Genomic DNA, 11,133 nt, shown 5'->3' with positions numbered 1-11,133 from the left:
CAATAGAAATAAAGCAAAAGCGAAAACTGTAAATGTTGTATATTCTCTGACCTATAGGAACAAAATTGTATTTAGAATCAAAGTGCAATGTGGCCGAAATAGCTCAGTTGGGAGAGCGTTAGACTGAAGATCTAAAGGTCCCCGGTTCAATCCCGGGTTTCGGCAGAAAAGTAACTTTTTGTTTTTACTTTTTACTTTGAATATATCTATATTTAAATCGAATACATATTTTTGGAATACATTCCTACTTACAAAATAAAAGTATTGTTATGCTGTTTTCAAAATGATTCAAAAGATATGAAATGTCTATTACGCTTTATTTAAACCTTTCATATTTATTTTGTCACTATTGAGGAAGTGTTCTCGTAACAATAATTTTATTTTTCTGATTTTGTCGACCCTTGCAAATAACTGACTTGATAATTCTAATAAAGTTGAATGAAAGTCTATCTTCCTACATTTGTACTGGAAATAATATGTTTGGCAGGACCCAACCACGTGCCGAAATAGCTCAGTTGGGAGAGCGTTAGACTGAAGATCTAAAGGTCCCCGGTTCAATCCCGGGTTTCGGCATAGCAAGTTTTTTTTCTCAATGATTTTTAAACAGACGAATAAGGGAGTGACACAAAATTTTAAAAATAAATATTATTTAGTTATTATTTCTTTTAAATTAGTTTCCCTATAGTAAATCTGCGTTGAAGCTTTTAGTAGAGACTCAAACCATGTCGAAAGACTTTGACAGAACTGCTGTTTCTAAATACTTTATTTGAAAACGTATCGCCATGTGCCGAAATAGCTCAGTTGGGAGAGCGTTAGACTGAAGATCTAAAGGTCCCCGGTTCAATCCCGGGTTTCGGCAAATCGAAACTTTTTTGATTTATTAATTTTTTCCCATGAAGAATATTTTAAATAAAAATTCAAAGCTTAAATATACAATTAATCTTTTATTTATTGTCTACATATAAAGTTGGGTGAATTGTAATATATTATGCCGCCAGTAATTAAATTATTCAATGTGACTACAATATAATTACAATCTAGCATTAACTAAAAGTGCATGACTATTTATTTCTGGAAGCTCAAATGCGAACTCCTATGTCCCATATATGTTACATATAGAACAAGTATTTTCGATTTAGTAAACAAAATAGATGATTGACATCAATTAGGTGTATAAGGGACAGCTCCATAAGCTAAGCCAACTCACAGATATAATGAGTATATATAGTACATAGATACCTGCCTTATACTTATTTAGTGTGTAAATATGTTACTGAGCAGCTATATAATTTACTCATACGTATAAAGTTTAAGCTATTAAGTCGCAACTACCGAATCAGTTGCAATTTTCTAAAGCTAGAGCAAGGTTATTCTTGGGGTGGCTGGGAAACTAAACTAAAAATCTGGATCGTAGTCGCGGGCGTAACGCGTTCGACTCGCGTGATTGTTGTAACTGTACATCTGATGCGCATCAGCAAAGGCGTCCGGATATTGATGTCCATAGCTCTGCTGATGTCCTGCAGGATACTGCTCCTGCCGATGATGGTGATGATGATGATGACTCTGTGGCGTCGCCCGCTTCAGAGAGTCGCCCTTCTGCGAATACGTGGGCTGTTGATCATAGAAATAGTCGCCACTGCTGGGTGCTGGATGACGAGTCGAGCGCCAGCTATCGTAGATGTTCGAGCTATTGCTGCCATGCATGGAATTGGTGAAACGCTGAAAAGAGATAAGGGATATAAGGGAATTAAAGCATATTGAAGGAAGTTCTCACTAGATGCTTATTCTGCTTACCTTTGGCTTAATGGGCTGCTTGGTATCGTTCCAGGGATCGTCTATGTTGTAGAAGTCATCAACGCCATAGTTGTCTGCACCGCCCATGTGATTGACCTTTAGCTCATTCAGCATGTCATTGGTCAGTGGAATCGGAGTCTTTTTAGCGCGCTTCTGACGATTAAGCAGCTGCAGCGGGATGAATGCGTTATTAATGCTTGCTTCAACAGGCGGACGAGGATGCAACTTACCACTGTGACACCAAATATGACGACAAAGACAAGCGAACCAACGCCTATGACAATGACGACAATCGCCCACTGTGGAATGGGCAGATCATCTTCGGCAAACTCCACATTGGTGTGCAAATTTTTGGCAATGACTGTGAAGAAACAAATGCGGAGAATTAGATAGGAGTATTAAGAGAATATTATTTAATTCGAGTCCCCATTGCCAAGCTCAAGCAAGACATAGGGCCCATCTACTCGGAAACTGTATTTTGGGGTATCTTCTAGTCGAGCACTCCCATTAAGAATACTCTAAATCCCCCTACTCACCACTGAATTCGGTGCCCATTGGATCAATGACAAATTTGCCCATTTGGTAGCTGGCCTTGACTAGCTGCTCCTCCTGCGGCCCGGACACACTATCCGTTTCGTTCTCCTGCGCATCCTTTTCGGGCAACAGCGGCGTTGTTGGCTTGGTTAGGGCATCGTGGAATAGCTGCTTAATCTCCAGAGTATCCACGTCCTCGGTAATATTTGCCAGCTCCACGTAATAGTCCACCAATACGCTGCCTTCGCTGAAGCTATCGATGCGCACTTTCTTATACCACTTGCTTAGCTGTGGAGCATTCGAGTAGACCTCATTGAGCTAGAAATTAAAGAGAGATTAAGTTAGAGAGAGAGTAAGTAAATCGAGGTATGCATTGTACCTGTGCTTCTAGCTCGTGGGCTAGATTCTTCCACTCGAGTGTATTGTGATCCAATAGCTCCGGCTTCCAGGCGACGCCATCGATAATCTTGATAGTTGCCTCCAAGTCACAGTCAGCGGTGCAATGGCCTGGCTTTGTGGGCCTTGGAGTTGTGGTCGTCGTAGTGGTTGTTGTTGTAGTGGTGGTGCTTGTGGTCGAGCTGGATCCAGCTGCAGTCAGCAGATCCTCAAAGTTGATGGTCTGCGCATTCAGCTTGTCTATGGACAGCGGTGTGGTGGGGGGCGTGGGCCAGCCAGTGAACTCGGTGGTGGCGCGTGTCGGGGGACCCTTCTTGATCACCACAGGCGGCGATGACGGTGCCCCTTCGCTGCCCTCGTGTGGAGTGTGGGGCGTGGTCAGTCGATGGGAGCCCAGGCGTTTGTGGAAGCCCTTGGGAAAGACCACCTTAAGCCCGCCACCGGAGCTGCTCTCGTTTGTCGACTTCTCGGTGGTGCTGGGCTCTGGCTTGCTGGTCGTTGTGCTCGTTGTCGAAGCGGGATGGACGGGCCTCGGCTTGTAGCCCGGTGGCAGCAGCGACGCCAGCAGCTCATCGTCTTCGGCAGCCACTTTCAGCTTGGGTTTGCTGGTGCCGTTGAGCTTAAAGCCAGGAGGCAGCAGGCTGCTAATATCGTCTATCTTCAGTGGAGTGATGGCAATTGGCAGCTTGGGTTCATCCTTCTCCTTTGGCGCCTTGTAGCCAGGCGGCAGAAACTTGCTCAGATCGTCGAAGGGAACTGCAACTGCGGGCGATCTCTGAGTGGTTGTTGTTGTTGTTGTTGTCGTCGTTGAGAGATTAAATCCCTTGGGCAAAAACTTTGAAATGTCCTCGACCACAACGATCTCTGGCTTCGTTGAGGTCGCATTCAATTTATAGTCCTTGGGCAGCAGCGCCGCTAAGCTATCATCAAACTTGATTTCCTCGAACAGGCTCTCCAGCACAGCTGCCGCCTTGGTGGTGCTTTGGTCGGGGCCAGACGTCGTTGTGGTCGACGGTGTCGTCCTGGGTGGCTTGTAGCCCTTGGGCAGGAGCCCTGCCAGCGTAACATCCTGCACGGTGACAACTCCATTCTTGAAGGAGCGACTGATGGTGGAGTTGCGGCCCGGCTTCTTCGACTGCTCTTGGGCCGGTGGTTCCGTTGTCGTCGTTGTGGTGGTCGTTATTTTGCGGTTCTTATAGCTCGACTTGGGCTTGAAGCCCACCGGCAGCAGGCTGGCTAGCTCATCCATTTCGCTCTCATCGTAGTGGTGCACCTTCACTTTACTGCCGCCGCTGCTGGTGGTGCTGGGCGCCGAGGTGGTGCGTGGCTGGAACTTTCGTATGTGGGGCACAAAGCGTCCCGAGCCCGTTGTCATGGGGCTGGCGGGAGTGGACGAGTCCATTTGGCTAATGATGGGATATTTGCCCGAGAGCACGCCACTCGACAGCTCCGATTGCACGCGATCTAGCTTATCGATGATGCTCTCCGTCGAGGCGCCCTGCACGGGCAGCTGTTTCTCCGTTGTGCTGGACGATGATGTTGAGGGAGCCGAAGTTGTTGTGGGCGTCGTCGAGCTGGGCTCCTCACTGCTCTCGCTGGGATCTGTCTGCTTCGGCTGATGCTTCGAGTGCACCTTTCGCTCCAGCTCGGAGAGCGTTTGCTTCGTCTCCTCCTGCTCAATGGCCGGGAAGGGCAGGAAGCGAGCTCCGTTGATGCTGCGACTCGTCTGTATCGAGGCCACCACCACATAGCTCTCGGTTACATTGGGCGTGGCTGCCTCCTCGGTGGGCAGCGGAGTCGTATTAATCACATTACTTAGCTCCGTCTGATCCTCATCGAGCTGCGGTGCCGGCTGGCTGTCGCTCTGGGTGCTGCCCAAGCTGCTAGGCGTCACTGGTGCCGGATAAGCCGTCGAGCCATTGACAACGCTCTTCGTAGTGACCACCGAAATTATTTCCCGTTCGTCGTCATGTTCACGCTCCTTGCTGTTCGCCTGCTGCGGCTCTGTTTCAGTGGTCGCCCTGTTATCATTGTTGCTGTTCTCCTCGCTGGCTTCTTCTGCATCCACTTGCTCTTCCTCCTCCTCGTCGTATTCGTATTCATCAGCACCTGAAGTTAAATGTTGTGAGTAATCATATATGATTTTAGCAAAAGTTCCGTAAGTTCTCACCTTCTTCGCCCAGCTCATCATCGTATTCGACTTCATCCTCCTGCTGGGCTGAGCTCTCCTTTGGCGTCTCCGGCGTCTGTTGCGTGGGTATACTGCTGCTAGGCGTCGTCTCCACTGGCAGCTCCGTGGTGTTGTTCTCCATCTCTGCTTGCTGTTCCTCTGTGGACTGCAGTTCCTCGACTTGCTCTTTGGATATAGCTGTTGTGGCCTTCTCCTCGTCCTCAACATATTCATACTCATGCGCTGCACTTGACAGCGTTGTCTCCTCCGTCGGGTCTTGTGCCTCCGAGGAGTCTGTCTGGGCTTCCTCTGTGCTGCTAATGCTGGATTTGTCATAGTCCGCTTCCTGGCTGGTCGCCGTTTCCACTGCAGCTGCTTCGGAGGAGGCGGGCGGAGTTTTGTCCTGGCTGGCCTCTGTTTTGCTCGCTGTTGCTGGTGCTATTGTCTCCTCCTGCAGAGGCAGCTTCTCCAGGCTTGAGGCCTCCTCGTGTTCTGCCTGATCCAGTTCCTGCTCCTGCGAATCCTGATCGTACAGCTCATCCTCAGGCTCGTCTGGACTCACGCCCTCCGTCGTGCTGGTTGTGCTGGGCGTGGGCCGGGGCAGCTTCAGCCTGGCGCTGTTGTAGTTGAAGGGCCGCTTGCTGACCACACTGACGGGCTCATTGACCTCCCGGCTAATGAACACAGGCCGACGTGGACTGGCCGGCTTGCGTCCAAAGCTCGGACGCTCGGCAGGCGTATTCTGTGTGCTTGAGCCGGGATTGCTCGTCGTCGTCGACGTCGTCGTTGACTTCGCTGCGTTCCGATTGCTGCCAAAGCGATTGTAGCGCTTGCTGGTCACCTCCGCTGAGGTTGTCGACGAGGCCGTCGAGGTCGAGGGCTGGAAGCGATTGCGCAGCCGATACGGCGACGCAGCCTGGGGCGTGGCATCCACTGCGGGCGGCGGTGCCTGAGTGCGTGTGCGCGTCGCGCTCGGCGAGAAGCCGCCATTGCCAAAGGGACGCTGAGCGGCGCTGCTTGACACCGGCCGCTTATCGTTCTACCAGGAAGAAGAAGAAGAAGAAGAAGTAGAAGTAGCAGTAGGGGATGGACATAAATGAAAGAGCATGCCGTTACGAAGTGGGGTAAGTCTAGCTAACAGACCGTTATTACGGCTATTGCCAACCGACAGCTGCTGCGCCCCATTCACAGCATTGGCTTTTGTGGTCACATGTTATCGTCGCCGTCGCCGTCGTCGTCGTCGTCGTCGTCATGGGAAACTGTTACAGTTTCAACATGCTACTCCTAACACACATTCATGAAATCACAATCTCTGCGGTTCGTCTGTCAATTGTTTTGCGTGCGAACTCTGCTCCAGCAACCGTGCCCGGCCCCCTCGCCCGCCTCTTCAGTCTACATCACCCCCCACCGATTCAAGTGATTCTCAAATTTGTCTAAAGCGTTTTGTGCAAATTTCCAGCTTTTGGTCTCGACTCGATTTATGTGCTCGTATTTATTTAATTTCTGATGTGAAGGCAACTGCAGCCTCGCAGCCTCGCAGCCTCGCCAGGTGAGTCGCACAGGTTGTAAACGTGACGCTGAAGCGCAGCTTCGTGCTCATCCATTGAAGGCGGCGGCGATTGAGAGTTGCATGTTTAGATTTTTTTGTTTTTGTTTTATTTTTTTTTTTTTTTTTTAGGTCGCTGCAACTATCAAAAATCAGCAGTCAGCAGTCGTCAGTCGATGAAGGTGCAAATCTCTGGCTGAAGTAGCTGGGCTGAAGCTGCCAAAGGTTACAGCTTCTTGAGCAAAGCCTGTCATTACGTTATAATGATGATGGCCTAAGTGATTGTCGAAAGGTCTGCCAGACGAAGTTGATTTTCAGGTAGCGCCAATGGTATCATTATACTATATACGCTCTGGTATCATGGCACCATTATACTATATATATATATATTGAATAACTCTTTTAATATTTAAAGTGTGCAATAGGAGAAGGATAAATAGAATATGAACTCAGATCCAGCAAACAATTCATAGAATATTTTTTTAGTACTATTTAAAAGCCTTCTCCATGCAGCCCTCTCCTCTACAGCTATTACTTCCTATGCCAAGAGATCAAGATATCATTCCATAAGAATTGCAAATTTCTATAATTCAATTCTAACGAAATGATTTTATATTCCAACTGAAATTCTCTGTTGAAATTTCTGAGATTTTTCATTTATGAGCTCTTACTTGAAAGTTTCTTGACATTATAATAAAATATATTATGGGAAAATGCAATTCTAATATTATATCATATCAACAAAGCAGATTCGCTTCCAATCGAAACTTTCCATACCAAACTCTTATAGGCTCTTCAGTGATCTTTGCCGCATGTGAAATTTACAAACTCTTTTATATTTCGTATTTAGGCAGAGATAATTTTTCTTGCCCATAAAAAGCTGGCAAAAGTTGTTGACTTTTGTTGCCAATGCTGTGGGACGTCAATGAATTTCAACGCAAATCGGTTTTGTGTTTTGTGTTTTGTGGGTCTAAGCCAAGATTAAACATTGCAACACTTTCGCTGCAATTAAATAACAAATGAGGGCAATTAAGTTCAATAATGAACTTAATGTCCAATAAGTCGAATACCAAACTGTTTCAGAGTGGGAGGCGCGTGAGAGATGTCGAGAGAGAGAGAGAGAGAGAGATGAGCGAAACAATGCCAGAGAAAACATCTCGTCAGACATTTCAATCAGTTTGGGGTATTTGTGCACTTTAAGCGGAATATATGTATATATTTATTAGATAAACCCATTTCCTATCTAAATATGTTAAATAGTCTCAAGTAACGGTAGGTTGTTGAATGAAATGCTGTTGCTCCAATTGTTTACTTTATGCGAGCTCATTTTCGAATATGATCTGGTGAAAGGTAAAAATGATTTCATTCGATAGATCCATATAAATACATATGTATATATATATATAGCCATATCCATATATGTATATGCATATATCTGTATTGTTTGTGGCTTTTGTGGCTGGCAACTGGTTCTGGGATTGTTGTGAATTGTCTGCTGGCTAAACAGTTGCCGTCTCACACAGAGAAAGACAGAGAGAGAGGGGGAGAGGTGGACACGGAGAGCAACTGATATTGGCCAAATCAGAGCATGGCCAATTGTTTTGTTCAAATGTTATGCAATGCCAAAATGTTTTTCTGTTTTGCTTGCTTTTACTTTTGTCTTGTTTTGCTTTGTATCTCTCCCTCTCTCGCTCGCTCTCTCTCTCTCTGTGTGTCTGATCTATCAGCTATCTGCCAAGTCGGCCCAGCTGACGATCTATGAGCTCTCCATTGGCATTTCCTTACCGTTGCCTCACTGAAGTGCGCCAGAAACTGCGTCTGCTGGTGTGGCACATTGACGCGCTGCGTCTGCGGCTGCAGCCCGCTCAGGTTGCTCCCCAAGCTGTTGGCACCGCTGGCGCTGCCATTGCGTATCGCCTTGGAGCGTGTAAATCCAGAAACGGACGTCGTTGCGCCACCGCCTCCACTGACGGGCACACCAAAGGGGCGTGGCGAGATATCGTAATAGTCCGTCTGACGGCTCGGTTTCTGTGGGAAACAAACAGCAAAAGCGAGGGAGAAAGAGTAAAACAAATAAATATGTTGGTTCAATAATTGTGCAGAGCTCTGATGTTGCAATATAAATTTGAAATTTATGTATAAAAAATAAAAATAAAAAATAAATTTTAAAATTATAAATTAACTAAAAGCATAACAATTCTAAAAAGTTGTTTGACCAGCTGAGTGAATAATGAAAAAATATATGTATAGATCTGTGTTTGTTTATAAAACTAAAAACAGAATATAAGCTATAAAATAATAAATTAACGAAAAGTAAAACTGTTATAACAAAATTATTTGAGTAGCTGAGATGTAGATATACATATGTATATGTATATGTGTGGAGATTTTGTTATAAAATTAAATATAATAAAAAAGACCTATTATATATATATTATATATTATATATTATATATTATATATTATATATTATATATTATATATTATATATTATATATTATATTATTATATTATATCTGTCTAACTATCTAGCTAGTCTGATAGTTTGTGTTTATAATAGGTCTTTTTTATTATATTTAATTTTATAACAAAATCTCCACACATATACATATATATATATATATGTATAAATAGACATATATATTGCCTTAATTCGGAATTATGCATAGCCTAATATACTACAGATTTTTTAGAATTTTTGTTTGAGTAACTTCATAAAAACCGAACGCAGCTAAAAATATTTTCCCGAACTACGTCCAACATTTTCCTGAAGAGTGAAATAGTAGTAAATTATATTAAATTTTTTTAAGATTGCTTAAAAATTATTAGAAAGAATTGAAATGAATTTTTAGTACAATTTCCTTGATATTTTTATAAAATTTCTACAATTTTTTTTTATTTAATTATAACTATCTATTTAACATTCCACTACTATTTAAATTCAAAATATATTAATATATAAATTTAATATTATTATAACAATCATTTTAGTCAAATGCATATATTGTAGCCAATATATTATTATTATGTCAACTACATATGTTTTTAAAGATTGCATAATAATTTTTAAATCTATTTTCCAAAAAACAGTTTGAGGGAAAAGCAAATCAAAGCTGACAAAACCCGAGAAAAGCTGCCCTAAAGCTGACCCAAGGCTCGTTTCAATTGCATTTCATCTATTCATTTGTTCGCTCCACTTTCGACTGATTGACAGGAGCATTTGTAATGCAGTTTGAGCCGCCATCGATGTAGGTTGACAATGCGTGTCTTGGGCTCATTTGCATGTCCAAACAGTGCACTTGGGTCGGTCAATGGAGCCACTCGAGGAAGCTAACCCGCGAGGCAGACGCTGGCTGTTCTGCCCCACACATTGGGGGCTTCGAGTCACTCGACGTGTTGCATGCAATGCCAAAGCGCTTTAAGACCTCAGCTCCAGAAATTGAAAGCTGATTGCAAATGAATTTTAAATCAAAATCGAACAACAACAACAACAAACAAACTATCGACACAATGGAAATCTATAATAATATAAAAAAATGTTTGATTGAAGTGTATCAAGGTTAAATCGAAATTCGACTGGCCGCTAATTACTGAAATCGCTGTCAGTCGCTCGTTTCGTTTCGTTTCGGCTTCGAGCTCTTAAGTACCTGTTGTTATATTATGCATTATTATTGTTTTTTTCTTGTTTTTTGAAAGTGCTTCTAATGTGCTGCAGCGCCAACTCTGAGTGGAGCTGAGCTGAGCTGCGCTGCAGTTTTGCTCTGTTAAACAAATTGCATACAAAACGCAAGTTTTGTTGCTAAAAGGCGCATTCGATTGCAGTTGGTGCTGTTTTTTTTATTGTTTTGCTGCTTTGGGGTTTTCTTTCCGCTTCTTGACGTCGTTGTTTACGCATCACAAAGTACCCTATGGCCACGCCCACGCCGCACGCCGCTCGCCCAGCAGTCGGCTAGCCAGATTTTCTCCAGCAATTAGCCAGAGAGAAATGCGTCTCAGTTACCCACAAGTCTTAGTCTGATTAACAGTCATTAATTAAATATAAGCTCTAACTAACTCTGACAATTGCCGGCTAACAAATTTCACCGAGTGTCTGCGCCGTTGTCGCCTGGGTGCAATAACCCGACTCACCACATAATGAGGCAACTCTTCAAATGGACTTGCTACAATTTTTAAAGAAGAAAGCGTCGCCTCGCCTCGCCTCGGTCAAGCCAGATGCAACGACTGCCAAGTCGTTTGTCAATATGGGGAAGCATAATAAACTATGAAACTAGTTGCTCACGTACTACACGACTTTAGACTTGAAGAAATCAAACAGCAAGAGAGTGAGGGAGAGAGAGAGAGGGTGAGAGAGAGTGCGTAAGGAGTGACAGAATGCATAACGTGCTCATCTTTTGGTATTGGGCTTTCACTTGAAGCCAACAAATATTAAATGGTTAAATCACATTAAGCCATAAAAAATATATGAAATATCTACATATAATCTATAGTAAACATACCATTGTTAAATATTTCTATATTTAGTGAAATTTGCATTACGATCAATTTGAGTATTAATAGAAAATATTTTAATTATTATTTCTTAAATGGAAGAAATATTTTAATTATTTGTTATTCATTGAAAAATAACAGAAATATTAGCAAAAATTTTAAATATAATAATATTAGATATTATGATCAATTCTAGTATTACTAG

At 43.6% G+C, this 11,133-nt stretch overlaps 1 protein-coding gene and 3 non-coding genes across 5 annotated transcripts in view; 3 read left to right on the top strand and 1 right to left on the bottom strand.

Moving 5' to 3' along the window:
• The first annotated feature begins 92 nt into the window (after positions 1-92).
• On the top strand, positions 93-165 carry TRNAF-GAA (transfer RNA phenylalanine (anticodon GAA)). Its single transcript has one exon. It is a non-coding gene; the product is annotated as a tRNA-Phe (tRNA).
• A 335-nt stretch (positions 166-500) lies between these two features.
• On the top strand, positions 501-573 carry TRNAF-GAA (transfer RNA phenylalanine (anticodon GAA)). Its single transcript has one exon. It is a non-coding gene; the product is annotated as a tRNA-Phe (tRNA).
• A 213-nt stretch (positions 574-786) lies between these two features.
• TRNAF-GAA (transfer RNA phenylalanine (anticodon GAA)) lies at positions 787-859 on the top strand. Its single transcript has one exon. It is a non-coding gene; the product is annotated as a tRNA-Phe (tRNA).
• A 65-nt stretch (positions 860-924) lies between these two features.
• Positions 925-11,133, bottom strand: part of LOC108616217 (uncharacterized) — a 46,022-nt gene continuing 35,813 nt past the window's right edge. For both annotated transcript variants that reach the window (XM_018011279.2, XM_089472444.1), the window contains exons 4-10: positions 8,226-8,468; positions 4,895-5,933; positions 2,708-4,833; positions 2,331-2,646; positions 2,025-2,155; positions 1,795-1,962; positions 925-1,719 (exon numbers count right to left, since the gene is read on the bottom strand). In XM_018011279.2, coding sequence (XP_017866768.1) covers positions 1,396-1,719; positions 1,795-1,962; positions 2,025-2,155; positions 2,331-2,646; positions 2,708-4,833; positions 4,895-5,933; positions 8,226-8,468 — 4,347 coding nt within the window. In that variant the 3' untranslated portion in view covers positions 925-1,395. The remainder of the gene's footprint in view (positions 1,720-1,794; positions 1,963-2,024; positions 2,156-2,330; positions 2,647-2,707; positions 4,834-4,894; positions 5,934-8,225; positions 8,469-11,133) is intronic.

The sequence above is a fragment of the Drosophila arizonae genome, chromosome 5, assembly GCF_054131065.1.
Source record: "Drosophila arizonae isolate 15081-1271.41 chromosome 5, UAZ_ARI_1.0, whole genome shotgun sequence".
Classification (NCBI taxonomy): Eukaryota; Metazoa; Arthropoda; class Insecta; order Diptera; family Drosophilidae; genus Drosophila; species Drosophila arizonae.
Note: the sequence above shows the minus strand (reverse complement) of the source record. Positions and strands in the feature narration are given on the sequence as shown.